This window comes from Chaetodon trifascialis, chromosome 24, assembly GCF_039877785.1.
Source record: "Chaetodon trifascialis isolate fChaTrf1 chromosome 24, fChaTrf1.hap1, whole genome shotgun sequence".
Taxonomy (NCBI): domain Eukaryota; kingdom Metazoa; phylum Chordata; class Actinopteri; order Chaetodontiformes; family Chaetodontidae; genus Chaetodon; species Chaetodon trifascialis.
Window position 1 is genome coordinate 9,861,195 of NC_092079.1, and position 17,757 is coordinate 9,878,951.

Sequence of the window (17,757 nt, forward strand, 5' to 3'; positions counted from 1 at the left end):
AGCAAAGAGGATGCAGTACCCTGTCGATAGCCTGTCATTTGTGGGCTTTTTTTCCCAGCTGCTCTTCCTGCTTACCTGTCGTAGCAGTTGACGTCGTCCAACCAGCAGCCTTGCTTGACGATCTCCACGGTACCGGAGACGTTCTTCCACGTGGCGAAGCAGTGCCGGCGCTTGTCTTTCTCGCCATAGCAGGGCTCGATGCCGCTGCGGTTGGTGCGCTCCTTCTCCCAGCTGGAGTTGTAGTAGGCGCACTCCTGCGTTTCCGAGCGTCCCAGGATGGCACCTGGAGAGGACGAGGAAAATGTTGAACGCGAAGGTTGTCATTTTTCATACAGCGGGTTAGAAATAACAAATGCTTTATCAAATATTTTGGCAGGTAAACCTTCAAAAATGCATGAAGCAGCTTCTGAATTGCAGGGTTTACAAGCCTCTGCAGCTGGGAGATGAAAAAGTTATTCTGCCCCGCTGTCATTGACAAAGAGTATAATCTAGTTTAGCATCAATGGCTGGCGGAAGGACATGTCTTTACAGCCTCAAAATATGAGATACTGTGACGTCGTAAAACATTTAGCAATAACAGAATTCACTTCTGTGGTACTTTTGTCGGAGTTCCTGAGTGCTTTAGGGTCAATACACCAATGAAAAATGAAATCTTTTCTCAGATGAACAATAAAAACCAGCCAGACGTGACAGAAAACGAGGTTATAAGAGCAAAGCGGAGAAACCAAACTCCTGCTCAGAAAATGCAACTGAAGTGAACCAGCTGACTTCCCTCCCCCGCCAAAATAAAGGAGACTCTGATTTCCCGCAGATGAACGCAGGCAGCAGCTTTTCACAAACCCGATATCCAGGGGAAAATACTGCATGACAGCTTGTCAGTTTAGCGTTGCTGCTGCCGCCTCTCATCACCTGTCAGGGAGTTAGTCCAGTTTAGACTGCTGACAGGACTGAAGATAGTCAGCCTCTGCTCGCTGGCTTCCTGGCGCTGCGGTTCAGACACACAGGAAACCAGGATTGCTTCCTATGAATCATTGTGTTCCTGCTCCTCAAGGTGCAATAAGTAGGTTTTTACTGTTCTAAGATGTCAGTGCTGACTCTCAGCCATCTGGATACATTGTCTCGTCAAACCAAAGCTCTTTTATTCCGCTATTTATCAAAAGTGTTACTTTTTCCTTTTCCACTTTCCACATTTCTGCAGGAAATCACACTGAAAAGACATCTCACTCCTCTCTATTGTGAAGCTAAGACTTCACTTGTTTGTGTTAGAAGCAGATGTGCATGCGTGTGGTAAATGCTTATGAACTTCCTCGGGCGGCTGATATTATCATGCATCGTGTCTGTTTTACGTTCAGTGAAAATGCAAATGAGACATGATGGATGCTTCCTTGAGTCCAGAGGGGTTCGTGGTCTGTAACATGGGTCTGCTGTGATCTTTCCGGGTCTGAAGTGTTAAAATGTGTTTTTTGCTGCAGCTCTACGCTGTATTTGGAGGTATAATGTGTGATGACTGAGGTTTGGGATCTACTTTTGGGCATGTCAGATGAAAATACTTGAACAAACCGTCCTGGGCAGAGGCTGTATCTTTGTTATTCATTTGTTTATAGACATTGCATTTACTCTAAACTTTTTCAATTCTTCCAGCCAACAAGGATCTGCTCTTTTGACCTTATCTGCTTTTATTTATTGTTGCATTCAATGTCTCATATGCGCTCCATAATTTAACAACACTCCAATCTACGAGACCGTGTCTCCAGTCACAGCAGCTTCCAGAAATTAGGGCTTAGCTTGTGTGATGGAGGTTACCTTCAGCAAGATCATGTATTTTTCAATAAAATGGCTGCTTAAGGAAAGCCAGTTAATGCCAGCCCTGGGCCTGGGAGCACCACACGTCTCCTTTCAATGGCACTAACAGCTGCAGATGGAGGAGAGTGGCGAGTTTGCTGGGAGGCGAGGTCACTCTGCCTCTTAGCGCCGCTGACGGCATTTTCTCTTGTCAAATCCATTTCCCATGAAGCCCTAAACTATTTCACAGCAACAGGTGCAACTGTGAGCTGCTGCCTGTGTGATTGAGAGCAAATGGCCGGAGCGAAAAGAAAGAGGAGAGGAAACAGATGAATGAGTGGAGCCCAAGCAACAGTACAGTATGTTGAAATGATTGGTGCTGGTGTATTTACACAGAAATACGTGTAGGAAAAAATACACATATGTATGTATAGACCAAACTGCGTGTAGACATGGAAGCAAAGATAAACACGAGTAAACAGACAACCAAGCAGGTATTATGTCTGCTTGTGGAAAAAATGTGAGTTTGCCCAAACGTGCGCACGAGCATATATAAGACCGCAGGGGAGATGTTGTCATACATGTGGTTCATGTGGTTTTCCCTCCTGCAGACTCCTTTAAAATGCCTTTAATGCAAACGAATCACTTTCTGGACCAAATTAAGGCAAAAAGTGAGTGTGAAAGCAAATTATGTGGGTTCAATTTGCTGCTTGAGCTGGCCAGGAAAAGGACGATTTTGTCTTTTTTTTCCATCACAAACTCCTGCCAAGAATCCTTTGAGCAAGACATTAAAATCTGTCGGTGTGAAGAAGAGTCTACATGAAATCCAGCTGACAAATAACCCACCCAGGAGGAAATAACACAATATACTGTCTTGTACTAAAGCGTTTGGTATGGGCCCTTCGATATCCCATCATGCCTTTAGGGTGTTGTTTCTCTGTCAGTAGAGTTCCAGCGACATATGGAGGTTTAGAAAACAAAGATATTTTGCTGTGACTGGTGACAAATGACAATATTTTCCATCCACGGATCACCTTAAGGCAACAAAAGATAAGGAAACAGGCTTTTTCCTTGGAAGACCCTGTCCTCAGCTAACCTGCTCCACTGAGATCCTGCTGCACCACCATGTGCGCTATGACTTTGCTAAGTTTATCCGCTACATCTTCATCAGGCCCTTCAGCAGTTTGAGCAGCCATTGTTTGCCGCTTCGTTTCTCATCTTCCTGGATGAATGCGTCGTTCCCTTCGCTGGCACTCGTGGAAGCTAAAGGCGATAATTATGGAGAGGTATGCGGAGGTAAAGCGGAAAGTTAGCTCATTAGCCACTTCTGGTGTAACAGCATTAGCCATGCTAGTGCTGATCCCCGTGGACGCTCCTTCGAGGTGCCCGGCATACGCATTTCCATTTTACTCAGAGTGATTTATGATGAGCGCGGCACAGGGATGAGCCTGACTTCCTGTACCAACTTCATTACAAGCGACTCATCATCATGAGTGTACAGGACACAGAAAGCAGGTGGAACAAACACTGTATATGTAGAGATAGAGCAAGCCATAAATACACGATAATCTTGATTTTTCAGATTTCGGTTTGTCTCCAGAGCGTGTAAAAACGTCTTAGGAGATTTTAGCTGATTGAAAGTCACCATAAAAGTGTTAATATTAGAATACAAGCCATGCTTTCAAACAGGGCTGCAGCCACCGAGTTTTTCTGGTACGTGAAAGAAGCCCAGTGTAGTTTCTCAAAGATATTAAATAATATATGACAAAGCATCAGATCCTCACATTGGGAAGCTGGAACCAGCAAATGTTTGGTATTTCTGCATAAAAACGTAACTTAAATCAACTCATTTCTAGTTAAAATTGATCGTTGCAGCTCTGGTTGCAGACTTGCGTGGCTCGATTTTCTGCACCAACGAAGATGAGTTCACTGAGTTGTTGTTTGCAGTAGCTGAGACTGAGCTCCTCCCTCTAAAGTCTTAAAGTGTATAAAGAACATGCACCAAGACAAACGTAACCTTACATAAACTGCAAGCTGCATTCAGCAAGCTTGATAAGTCCATTCAGTTATTACACTGTGTGAGAAAGAGCTACAAGCCATGTGAACTGCAAATACAGTGCTCCGTTGTAAATATGGCCGTTAAGAGCGCAAATCAATCACGTTTCTGAAATGAGGTGACAGTACAAGCCGGCCGCCTATAGGGCCAAGGTGCCAAAGGTGGCCAAGAACAGCCTGCCACTATGGCGGATATAAAGGATAAAAAGCAGAAGAATCAATCTTCTGACTAACTCGCAGCTCAGAGTTCACCAAAGCGGATAATGTCACTGAGTGCAGAGCTTGCACAAGCGATTGTGCAAGGACATACAATAGAGTTTCCACCCACAAGCGCACATCCAGGCAATAAAGAGAGAAACCTCTTTGTCTCCCATAGATATTTCACGCATGGAAATGTCAAACATGAGCTCACTTTGTTTGCCATAATAAGGTCTGACAGAGAGAAAGATCCAGAAAGAAATACAGCCTTGGTCAACTATGGCCACATTCTGTTGATGCAAGGTTGATTTCTTCGTAATTATGCGAGGAACATATATTTAATTCATTGTGCGCTGAAGGAAAATGTCGCTGTGTCAGAATAAAAGAATAAAACAAAGGGCTGAAAGCAGCGGTGCGCTATTTCGTCTTAATCAACATGTCTATGAAGCAAATGGATAATAATGGCTGATTCTGAGAGCGCAAGGTTGGCTCATGTGGGGGTAAACAGGCAAAGAAAAACATCCATTTAACCTTCATGCAGACCTGCATCACTGTGAGGCCACTTGTGAGAACAATAAACCAAAGAATTTTTGTGCCATTTAATTGCTCCCCTCTCTCAAAAGCAAAGCTTTGTCTGTCCCTTACATCGTCAAGATGAATATTTGCTCACTCGGGACTGAACCCAGGTCTCCCAATGCAAGTACAATCAGTCAAATCGCTGCAGCACCTTCCAGCATGCCCCCCTCCCTTTGGTTTCCTTTCTTCCTGTGAAAAGAAATGACCACACAGCATTTTATAGAGGCTCCTTTCTCTTTTACAGTCCTACAAGAGATTTATCAAGGTTAACCGCGACCTACTTTAGCTGCGGACATTTCAGCAACGCCTCCCCTGCACAGCGTCTAAACACCCGACCCACTTCTCAATCCACTGGGGCTTTTTGAAAAACTGCTTCTCGCCCCTCGCTCGCTGCCCGGTGGCTCTGAAAATCCACTCTGACATTTTAAATTTTACATTTCGGGCATTTAGCCGATGCTCCTTTCCACAGCGGTTAAGCTCCCAGTTCCCACCAAAATCCCCAAAATAAACTGCAAGGGTGCAAGACACTGCTGCAACCAGACGAGGCAGTCAGACGGGATTTTTAAAGAACAATTAGACTGCAAACAGGGAGCGTGATTCACCAGAGAGAGTGCAATATGAAGATGAAAAGATCCTTAACTTGGCAGAGATGCTCCGAATGGAGGAAATGACTGATTATCTGCAGCCGGCTCTGAAAATTCAATCTTTTGTATGGCGGCCAAGAGGTCACGTAAGGTAGAGGCAATTCAGCGAGATGCACTGACCTGCAGGCCGACAACACTCGCCGCTGGCCCCAGTTCGCCTAAAGCTTTTAAAGGACACCAGATCCACAAAACCGACTCAAGCCCAGAGAGCCTAAATGTTCGATCGTGAGAGGAAATTCACAGCAATGACAGATAAATCATAGGAAACAAGCTCTGCAGGCTGCTGTTATTGAGTTACATTCAAATCAGCAGAACTTTTCATACTTTTTCATTTGTGCTTTCATGCTAAATGAAGCAAAGATGTTTTCCGCTGCACAGGAACATCTCTGCATGCTAGTACAGTTATTATTACTATTATCAGTGAGATTAACCATTAAAAGAACGAAAACGGACGTGTTTCATGATCAAACAATAAATTATGACATGAAACTTGATATCAACTTTCTTTTTTGTAAATAACACTAACACAATGGACTTGAACACCGTAGACAAGCAGATATCTGCATGGTCTGATAACCATCAGTTTTCAAACCACAGGAAAAGCTGCAACCCTCGAGGCAACAAGCAAGTTTTGAAAAAAGTCCAAATAGTCAGTGTGATGCTTTGCAGGAGCGTCGACAGGTGTTCAGACAGAAAACACGAGGAACGGTGCACCAATGAGGAAGAAATACAAAGCTGAACTTTTGCTTTCAGTCATACATCTGTGACATTGAAGGCTTATTATCAGTTTATAATAGTGCGAAGGAGGACTTCAACAATCATCTTATTCTTCATCTCAGCAAGTGTGAGTTCAAAGGCAGATTTGGTGCCATTGTTGGTCTGCACGTGGCCTTCGTCCTGACACAGTTATCTAATACAGAAAGAGAAAGTTTCATAGAGCATCTTATCCCCTTTTGTCCCTCAAAGAGCTGAAAACTTTCCTGCTTCCAAATCCCAAGATACAAAGTTTGGCTTTCAGAGGTCCACCATGTTCCTGCTCGTTTCTATTTTCCATCATTTCTCTCCAATTCTCCCTTCAGTTGTGAAATATGACCATAAGCAATTTCTCCTCTCAGCATTTCCTTCCACGAGAAGAGCTGAGTAATAGCACAAATTCACTTTCTTACTCAAATGACATGCATCCAGACCTCCGAAGAGGAAACACAAATCACAAGGGAGAGCTACACCGGATCCTGTGAACTGGCACATGTCTCTTTATTAGCAAAGTGAGAGGCTCCGAGGTAGAGGAGACCGTTCTGGTGTGATCTGTGGCCAGGCCAGTCAGGTGCATGCTGGGTGGGAAATGACCACCAACCACCTGCCAAATGTTAGAGAAATTTCGATGCAGACGCTTTGGCGGGGAGCCAGCGAACACCCGGGGGTTTCATTCTCTCTGCTCCCAAACTAAAGCTGGTGAAACAGATAAAGTGTCTGATTAATTTAGGAATCCTTGAGCTTGTGTGGCAGGAAGGGAAAAACACTTACTGTAAGGAGAGAAATAATAACACCTGCCAAAGAGGCTCCATTTTAGCCTCACAGTTTTCAACACAAATCATATCTTTGTATAAATAAATGTATACTTGGCTCGTCTCCATCGCCAGTTGTATTAACACCACTATGATTCAACCTATACCGCGTTCAAGAAAGCTTTTCAATTTGCTGTTCCGAACACACTGATAGCTTTTTCCTTCGGAAGCAGTGCCTCCACGTTTCTGGTTTCACTGACAGGTGATCTCTGGGTCGTGCAGCTCAGAAACACCACAGCAATAAGACGGAGAGAATGAAAAAAAAGGAATAAAAATGGCAGCGGTGAGTTTATTATTGGCCCCTAATTGCATTTAAATGTGACATTTCAGACTCCAGGAGTGTCCGTCAGGCGTGTTTTTGCCTGGCTGCTGAGGAATACAGGAACTAATATCCAATTTCCCCTCTGTGGCTGGTCGCAGGGGCAGGCTGTGCTGCACTCTGCTCTGTAGCCTCATAATGAAGTGGCATTTTGGCGGGCCAGGCCTGCACTCGGCGCTGCATGCACTGAAGTAGGTCAACAACTCATTCACCAAGGCTTTTTTTGTGTGCCTGCCAGGAGCGGGGATTGTTCGTTATGATGGAATTTGTTCTAAGGATCAACTTATCATCTGCGTCCGGGCAGAGATGAAATAGATTTGAGGTGATATATGGCTGTTTGGGGCGCTGGTTTGTGTGGGAAATTTGTGCGCCCAGCGCTAAAAACAAACGTGAGCGATGATCTTTGAATGGTGTTGAATAAAGAAGTTAGGCTGGGGCCATAGGTCAAAATGCTGTCTGCAGAGCTGCCCTCTTGGCTTGCCAGCAATGCCTGTTATTGCTCCTGATGCAATTTGACACTCCTTCCACACAAAACTAAATACAGCTTCTGCACGTACCAATAACTGCATGCATTTAGCAGAAAACTGCTAATCATCGTCATGATAACACCTTGGCTGCACCCTATGAATCAAAGCAACGGTGATGTCTGGAAAAAAAACTTCCACATGTACTGCAAATATTCTGCACTAGTTCTATCATGTTGTGCAGCAAAGCGGCAGAGGAAGCAGCTCAAGTTTAGACTTCAGTGTGTGAATCAGAGAGATGGAGGGAGGGAAGCTGAAAGATTTGACATGGCTTCAGGGTCAAGTTGGGTTCAGGCAATGACATTTTGTAAGCCTGAATCGGGCCACGTCCTGAAACGAATGGAGCTGGAATTTGAGGAGTGATCGAAAACTTGATCTTGATCTTGCAAGACCAAGAAATGATGCTTGAAGACTCCTCAGGGAGGAGCTGATCCGTGCAATAACTGGGTGATTATGTCAAGAAAAAGACATTATTTTAATAAACTAATCGCACTTTTCCACATCACACCTCTGCTGCATCAAGCCTTTTCTCCCCGACTGGAAAATGTGGGCTCTGCCGATAGAAATGCATCCCACCACTTGCCTTTAGGGCAGCTCCTGGCCGGCTTGGATAAAGATTTTTTTACACACCATTTATAGTTGTTTGACTATCACAGGCATTAGGCACCAGGGCCAGCATGGGAGACCACTGGCCCACGGCGAGATCACCACCTAGATGTATACTGCATACTATTTTCCAGCTGGTGGTGGATCCTCATGTCCCATTGCACTAAGTTTGGTTGGAAGATCGCGGCAGTGCTTAATCAGTGTTTCTGTGAAGTATCTGATGGTAATAATCAGAATGATGATTGTAGAGGAGATACAGGGAAAAGATAAGAGGACTGACGGCCCCAGAGACAGATGACTTTTGTTCCATGGATGAAATTATGTATTTTAGTGGAAAATGTGGCACCGTTTAATGACATTAATTTCACATTTTCTCCAGCAGGAGTGGTAATCTTGTTGCTGTGGCTGAATGAATAGAGGCAACACTCTGGTCTGTGCTGAGACGCTCAACAGCTAGACACTATTTTACAGTAGACAGCAATTTCACAGAGCAGCCCGGGTCTCGCCGGAGTCCTTCGTTAATGCTCAATCAGATGGTGTCGTGACATGGCAGGGGTGGTCGGGGCGGCTCGGGCGAGCTGGTCACAAAGACTGCACTCTTTCCACGGGCAGCAGGAGGGTGCATGGTGGTGAGGCGGGGGTGGGCATTAAAAACCACAGCACTCAGCAACTGAATCCAATCCCTTTAATCCCCACTGGTATGCCAGAGCGACAAACGCCCATTGGTCTCCGCCTCAATTAGCGCTGATGGAGCCGGTTGCTGGACGGGTCGGGAGAGCGCCTGGGTCCCTCGCTGTGAATCGCAGCCGATTGTACAGATTGCACAAGGAGCTCATACCAGCGTAGCCCCGTGCCCCTCCTGCGTAACGGGCCGCAGTCGGCCGCTGCATACCACACATTCTTTACAGAACGAGCAACTTAAAACTCCTCTTTATCTCTCGCAGGGTGCTGCAGGAAGGATCTGCAAACCCCCCAATGCGCCCCCCCCCATCCCCTCTGTGCTTGAATTGTTTGGATTTATCTGAAGGGTGTGTTAAGTGCCACTTGGGCTTAAGGCTGAACTGTGTATTGAGTTTGCAGTGATACTGCAATATCACCAAAGCCTGCAGCACGGGCATTTCAATTCATTTCTATAAAACAAGCAATCAATGAGAGAAGAATTGGGGGGGGGGGGGGGGGGGCCCAGAGAAGGAGACTGGCAGGCAAGCTATTATATATATATATGAGGAGATTGGCCCTTTGTGAGTCCAGTTCAGTTCAGTGAGCAAGATTTCCCACAATCCACTGCTGTAAAGCTATTGAATGTGCTTCAAGCACCCATCAAAAGGTAATGTAGACGTACAATAAAGCCTTTAAAAACAGATCATCACAGCTCACATTGCAAACAGCATCGCCGTCAGCATAATCAAAACATGATGTTGCGTTCACCTTCCGCAGAGAAGGGGTCAAGGGTAGCCCACACTAGATCACAGGCTGCTGCTGCTGATGTGAGTAACGCGCCGCCCCATCTGGGGTCATTTCACGTGGCCCTCCACCGTTCAATTATGTTCACCGTTTGCTCTCGCCGGGTTCACATTTGTACAAGACAAACCAATAAAAGCTGAGAGTCAATAAAACCTCCTCTTTCGTCCATCCTGCCATCAGATGACCTCGCTGACTCCTGGCTCCTCCTTATATTTAGTGTAAACTAATGACCCAGAGCCGTCATGAGGCCCTCTCAAAGCCAAAATAAAACACCAACACTGTGTATTTTTAATTGAGATTATATTACAGGTGCAGTGAGCGAAGAATGCGCCTCCCTCGACGCAGAGAATAAACACGGCACATCTGCAGGGTTTATAGATTTGTTTATCGATACCAAAGATGACTCACTGATTACCAGGCACTGCCAAGGTTTCAAAACTCTCCCTCCTGTCGATACGGCTTGGGAAGAAAAACTTGTCAACCATTACGAGTTTCAAGAGTGAACAGATCCCCTCTTCACCTCACTGGCAAATCAGACGGAGGTTTGAGCAACAAGTCAGCAACAACAGCTAGAAAAGCCTGGCGTGCCAAGGCGGAAAACAAGCAGACTGATTTTTTTTTTATTGTTTTCCTCTTTCAGTTTTTGTAAATACATCATTTGTGTTGATTACAGGACGATGTTGGACCTGTTGATGGTTTGCAGCTCGCACGGCTGCTGCTCAATGCATCCTGAATGACATTTGAGATTTATTAGATAGTCACACACAGTGACAGCAACAATAATGGCAGGGAGATGAACCCAGAATATCACAAGCAAACAGTGTTCGCCCTGGCCCGCCGAGTCCCCGAGACACCATTACCCTTTAGTGGTTTTTGTGATAAGAGGTTAGAGCGACCTTCACGACAGTGAGGAATCTTGGCAAGAGATGGACAAAGACGAAGAAGAAGAGGAGGAGGAGGAGGAGGAGGAGGAGGAGGAGGAGCAAGGAGGGAGCGTAAAGCAGGCGAGGACCCTTGAGAGAGCCTGAAACAAGAGCATGATGAATGTACAGCTCGCAGTTTTTAATCAAGGATCAAAGCAGGGCCTCTCCGTCTGAGCAGCCAGCCTGTCTAGACTGAAACTCTCCCAAGCACATAAAGCAACATCTGCAGGATGCATTAATTACAGTAAAGGACCGCTCTGGACCGTCCTCTGGGGTACCGACACATCAAGTGGTCTAGACTAAGATAAAATGGTCCTGTATATATGAACAGTTTCATCCAAAAGGCGATTTAGGTAAATGTACATGTTGAGAGTCAAGTAGCTGTACTTCACTGCTGAATATTTCAAGAAATACACCACAGGTGCTGATGCTTTTTCAACCCTGAACCCATCTTCCATATCATTTGTTTTCATTTGAGTCAGTAATGGTTACAGGGGCAATTCATCGACTTCCCATTATAGCTGCGGCACTCGGTCCGCATTTACATTTTAGGCTTTTAGCTGACGCTCTTAACCGGCATGACTTTCAATAAGCTGAGCAGGTAGGGTTCTGCGCAAGGACGCGCTGACAGGACGAATGCCTGCAGCGGATGTCGAACATTTGACCTTTTGGTTGCAGGGTGGACTCTGTGGCCTCTCGTCGGCCCCGCTGACCCCAATGCCTCCTGCAACTACACAATTAATCAGGCACGGTCATAGATCACAGTCGAGTGCACTGTGACTGAAGCACACGAGTTTCTTTTAATTTACCTCCATTGAGCTATTTATATGCAAAAAGAATTACGCTCTAAAAATAATGGCGTCTGATCATCATGTGATTAATAACTGATTACAATATTTAGCAGAGCAATCGGGATAGTACTTTTAGCCATGACAGTGCAGCTCAAGCCCTCTCCCTCTGTCTTCTTCCAAGCCTACACCTCTGCTTCCTCAAAGGAGGTGAAAGCTGAATTAAATATGTATGTTATTTTAGTCCCTTCACTGCCTCTACACCGCTGTTATAAAAAGACTCGGAGCCTTACAGCATTTGCAAATAATCCTTTGCATTTGCTTTGACCTGTCTGGAGTATCTAAGATTTACTACATCAGAGAGTGTCAGCCTCAGTAAAGTACACTAAACTGGCCTGACAATGATTTCCTCCAATTACTTAACCTCGGTGCTGCTTTTCCACTGTGTTGTCCTGTGTGGCAGCACTCAGTGATAGCAGCAGCAGGTTGGAACAAATCGCTGCTGCTGAAGAAAATCCCCTAAATAGCAATTATGGTGTTTTGATGATTTTTAATTGTAGTGAAAGTTTAGATAGTCACTTATGTGGTGAGTGTGTTTTAAGAGGCCTTGGGCTTTCGAAAGCTGATCAAACATTGTTGTGCAATTCCAAAAAGGTCCTTTTAACGCGCGATAAACACGATCAATCAAGTCAGTAGAAGTCATTTTATTTTCAGCTGAGTTCAGTGACCAGTGGAGCTTAGTCAACATGCAAACAAGCAGGGAAATACTGATTGTAACAAAGCTTTGCTTTGCTTTCTAGTATTATTTAGTGTCAATAATACTTGTGTCATGCAAAATAATGGAGGTCAAAATTTACCCGGCCACCACAATCTCCAAAGTTTTGGCTTGTTGTCTGGGTCGATGGCAGGCTCCAAAGTCCCTTTCTGCAGATGCACCTTAAAAACACCATTTTAACACACTAAAAAGGGCAAATTACCCAAAGTACATGTCAAAACTTCGTGCATATACATACAAAATCTATTGTCTGCTGCATAAACACAATCAGAGGCTCAAAATGCACACAAACACCATCCATGTTGCTCGTGTGCAGACAGCACAACACACCTGGCCGCGGCTAAATTTAACCAGAGCTCTGACTGGTGGAGGGTCATAACTTCCCCGGCTGAATCCAGCTGTTTCTTGCCATCATTTTACCTCTGCGAACATGAACCGCTGCTTGTTTTCATGATGTTAAAGCACAGGATGATATACAGCCCTGGAAGAAGGAGTCTGACTAGTTGGGCCCGATGGGAAATCGAGGCTACATCTGGCCTTAACAAATACACCTGTGCTTTTGGAGCTTAATGCATTATGCAAGAGAACATATTAGAAATAGATATGGGGAAAATGGGACAGAGCTGGTCGGCCTCTGGCCGCTCTAGGAAACACCCAAAATGCTGCAGCAGAAGGGCACAGGGTGGTTTGGAGGAGTGGCTGAGTCACAGTCAAAGTGGTTTAAAAGCAGTGACCAATTACAAACCCTGTATGCATTAAATAACCTTGTTTTTATTGAATTTAGGCCATGTTTCCTTCTGGTTTTACATGTGAGAGTAGTTACATGGATTTATATTTTAAGAGATTGGCAGCTTTTTGAGACAAACAACAAAAAAAGCAGCTTTCGCACTGCTGAAATAAGCTAACTATCCATTCAATACACTTTGAAGTAAATAAATAATAAAGTAAATAATCCACTCAGCCAGCCAGAGTAAACATTAGTCAGCTATTAGTTTCTCAATGTGGAGAAGATAATAAAGGTTTTGAGGTGGGTCTTCTAAAGCAAAGCCACCATTATATGTGGAAATAATAAAACACAATCTCAGGAAAATAATCTGATAATTTGCAGCATGCCGGAGGGAAAAGCCTCCGTGTTTCTTTCAATCCTCTGTGGGGAGGTCAGAGGTCAGGGTCGACTGCAAAATGCCGAGCTCGGAGCCGAGAGACACTCGGCGTCTCGCTCGGAAACACTTGTGCCAGGGGGAGCGCCTGGTGACAGAGGGGTTTAATCTGGTGGCAGCAAAGTCGACCGAATCGGCCAGTTAATGCAGCTGGTAAATGTTAGCTTTCCCCAGCTCAATGGGACAGAACACAGAGACTCCGGCCTGATGATCGATGGGGCTCAGACACCGTTTCAAGTTGAGTTTGATGTGTAGCAGAGCTGCACCTGAATCATCAGCTCTGTTGCTGTTGCTCTGTTGCTGTTGCTGTGCTGCTGAGGATATATATTTATAGACAGAAAATATATATATAAAAAACAAAACTGAGCTGCTTCATCCTCGCCATATTGATGCAACCTTACACTGGTGTGCAAGAGGATCAATGTCTGTGTGAAACTGCTGCAGTGTACAAAAAAACGGGGCAAAATGTGAAGGCAGACTGGACTTTATACATCCATCAGCCTCTGTAGCGCATTCATGGATATCTAAACAGCCATTTTCCTCAAATTACCAGCAAAACATGACTTTAACACTGAGAATGACCTCGACGGCCGGAGTTTTCTTCACATCATGTCAGAGGAAAAGGAGAAACGGAACTCTTGTTGCTTAATTTACATCCATTTCCATGCAATGGTCAAATGGTCACACGATGGGCAAATACTGCTGTTTATATGAGAAATACTGCAGATGTTGCTTTAAGTGTGCATAACTGACTTCATCATTGGATCTGCTGGCATGTGGTGACACACTTCTGCAATCAAATCCAACTTTCCCCTCAGCCTTCAGCTCATATTCACATCAAATCTGACATCTGGATCTGAACGTGCCACGACTTACGAGGCAGCGCGGTAAATATTTACCAATGTGCAGTTCAAGTTCACGAGATCTGAGGTCGCATCTCGAACGGATGACCTGAGTTTAACAGCCGCCGGCTGCAGAGTCATGTTAAAATGTGGCTTTGCAGTTCAGCAGAGCGGCGTCTTCAAACTCAACCCGCGCTTGCAAAAGTTCCTCAAGAAGCCCGTTTACTCCCCCGTCACATCAACGCTTTGGCAGACAACCTCAACCCGCCGTGAGTTACAGCACGGAGGAAAACACTGGGCAGCTGCTGAACGCAACATTAAACCAGGTCAAATATCACATTTCTGCCTCTCGTGTGAACACAGACACCATCTCCTCCAAAATAATAGCATATCACAGCAGCAGGTTACCTCTGATTTTAACATCACATCAGCATTTAAAGCTGCAAGTAACAATTTATTATTGATCAGTCTGGCAAACACTTTGTCAATCAACTGATTGTTTGGTCTCAGAAGTCTTAGACCATCTACCTGCTTGCTTTGTCCGAACATCATTCCAAAACGCAAATATTTAAGATGAACTAAAGCAAGAAATGTTCACGGCCGAGTCATGTTTGAACGTCGCGGCTGAATTTACTCGAGCTAAACTCAAAGGTGCTGTTGCTTAAGTTGCTGGTTGCCAAACAAGTGCAGTTTTTGCGTCTGTGTTTTGTCATCTCTGAATGAAAATGTTGGTGTTATCATGTTTTTTTTTGGCATGTTGCAATAGCCCTCATCAAATAAACCTACTCTGGGCTGAGTGCCCTGCCCTTATCAGAGGCTTCTTGGTGTCGTCTTGAGCTGTGCCAATTCAACCTGGATTTCATAAAGGATTATTATTCCACCTCAAGTAGGAACCATTCATCTCCCCACTTCACACAGTAATGAGTAAGGGGAATAATCATCTGCAGCACTGAAACACACAGCCTCCTCGCTCGGCCTCCCGTCAATCACAATCCAGTCGAACTACCCGGTCGTGCTTGCTGGCAGCAGTGACGTGCTGAGCGAGGAAATAAATGAATGTCTAAAGACACAAAAATGACAACAACTTCAGGTGTTTAAACTGGAAAACTGGCCGCTCATGCACACCAGTCCGGACCATTTCGGTGTCATGTGAGGCCACATTGCCTCATGGGAACAGGCTCGCTGAGGCCTTCAGGTCCTCTAATGCACTGGTTTCTATGGGCTGCTTCCACTGCAACATCAAACCATCACATTTGCAAAATGAAACCGAAAACAACATTGATTTTCACTCTACAAGCTCATAATAATTAACATCTACTGGCAGGATAAAAGCAGCGTGACAATTGCATTTTGCCGTTTTAAACCAGGACGAAAAGCTCAACCAATCACACAAAAGAGCACCTGCATCCACATCTGCAAGAAAAAACAACACACCTTTCCTCCCAACTGTCACCTCGCTGACCTCGCTGGCGTCAAATGTGCATCCACTGCTGAGGATCACATAAAGACTTTCACAGCATGAAGGCCGAAATTTGCTTTTTCGCCCTCAAGTTTGACCATAATACTGGCTGAAAGTGCCGTAAAAAGGCTTTTTCCACCTTCTTATTGGAGCTACAATGGTTAATCATGAATTAATCAACAACTGTTCTGATAATCAATGAGTTGGTCTGAGCAATTCTTCAGGTAAAAAGTCAAAATTCTTTAATTTCAGCTTCTCAAGTGTCAATATTTTGTGTTTCTTTACTCCTCTATGACTAAACGATTTATCAAATAAATAATCAACAATGAAAATAACTGTTAGTTGCATCTTTACTTCTATCTCAATCAAACTCGCTGTGACCTTTTGAGGGCAGACGCTTGTTTATCAGCGATAACATGATTGAATGCAAAAGCTTTCAAAGCGCCTCTCTTTGCTCAATGGTGGCCATTCGTCTCGTGGCGCTCCCAGCTTGGAATTTAGACATTGACCTCTTTTTATTTCCAGATTTTATTTGAGATTTGACTTTATTAATTACATAACTGTCTATACCGCAAATCATGCAATCCCACATTGTCCTTTGTATTCTCCAAATACGTCCCACCAGGGGCCCCTCAAGGACCCCTGGAGGTCCTCAGGCCCCATCTTGTGCTCAATATTGACATCTGCAAAATGTGCATGCACATCCACACGTGGAGGATGCACATGATAATGGGGGGGGGGGGGGGGGTCCCTGCACGGCATTCTCCATATTTAACATGAAGCCATGCATTGCCCTCTGCAGAGGTAACGATAAGGTGACAGCTCTGGATCCTCCATGCATGAGCCCCTCCACACCCACCTGAAGAGCAGGAGATGAGGAACACGGCGAAGGCCAGTTTGGTGGCGTCTCCCATTTTCCATCCGAATCTGATCCTCTGACAAGAAAGAGAATTTAAAAAAAAACAAACAAACAAAAAAAAACAAACAAACAAAAACCCCCCAAAATCTCAAAATGAGTGAGTCAGATTAAATGTCCTGCTGCTCCAGAGAGCGCTGTCTCTGCAAAAAGGACATTTTTAAAATGCCAGGATGGAGGCTAAATCCAAAATATCCCAGGTAATGCCAGCCTTACCAGTCCAAAAAAAGAGGGGAGGAAGAGGAGGGGGTGATGAAGAAGAGGAGGGGATGGTTGCTGGTATTTCCAGGTTTACAGGCAAGCAATGGAGGGCGACTTGTTGGCATTCAAGCCGGGGCTGTCGTGGATTTGCAGCATTGTTATGATCAGACGTGTTCACCTGCGCCTGGTGCTGTTTGTTCACCTGTTATTTTCAGAGCACCGGAGCACCGAGCCGAGCCACAGCCGGGCAGGGCTAACATCCATCGGACTGGAAATCAAGCGCACTCCGCTCTCCGATCAAACTTCTCCTCGGCGAGCTCCGTCGCATAGCTTTAAAACCTCAAAACCAGGCTGAAAAGGACATTTCCAGTCCTTCGCCGCGGAAACGGGACGTTCAAAACGTGTATCGTTGTTATTATATTCCGTGTGGAAGCCTCGATTTCGTCCCACCGTCCGGCGGGGCTGCCCTGCCACAACCAGAGCTCCGTCCGCTCAGAGAGGGAAACAACCGATTATGAGGCTCCCTCCGGCGTTTCAGTCCGCTCCAAAGTGTCCCAAACAGCCTTCTCTCGTTGAGATGTCCTGAACGAACAGGTGGAAACAAGATCGTATGACAGCAATAACCTCTAAAGCTGCCGTTAATCCGTGTAACTAATGCAGCGATCGAGTTTAGGACGAGCTGGTTTTCCCAAGTCCGTCTCCTCCTCGCCTCCTCTGGTCGGGACGATTTCAAAATGGCGTCACTGACCCGCGTCAAGTCAGCCAAACTCATGGGCCTACATGAAGCTTCTGGTGAGGCATTTCAAAGTAAAATATTAGACTTGAACGTGTGGACGGGCCATAGACTGTACGGGACGTTTGATATTTCTTTAAGAATGACTTTCAATACTACGCCATTGTTGGCTTATATTCTGCACAAATATTGATAACATTATAACAAGTGATGTTAATGTTGGTTTG

The 17,757-nt window shown here is 45.1% G+C and overlaps 1 protein-coding gene across 2 annotated transcripts in view; it reads right to left on the reverse strand.

Moving 5' to 3' along the window:
• LOC139351985 (activin receptor type-2A) overlaps positions 1-17,536 on the reverse strand; it is a 39,215-nt gene extending 21,679 nt beyond the window's left edge. The window contains exons 1-3 of one of the 2 annotated variants that reach the window (XM_070993966.1): positions 16,813-17,536; positions 16,540-16,615; positions 76-283 (exon numbers count right to left, since the gene is read on the reverse strand). In XM_070993966.1, the coding sequence (XP_070850067.1) occupies positions 76-283; positions 16,540-16,594 (263 nt within the window). In that variant the 5' untranslated portion in view covers positions 16,595-16,615; positions 16,813-17,536. The remainder of the gene's footprint in view (positions 1-75; positions 284-16,539; positions 16,616-16,812) is intronic. The other variant, XM_070993967.1, reaches the window with a different exon arrangement.
• Between the last annotated feature and the right edge of the window lie 221 nt (positions 17,537-17,757).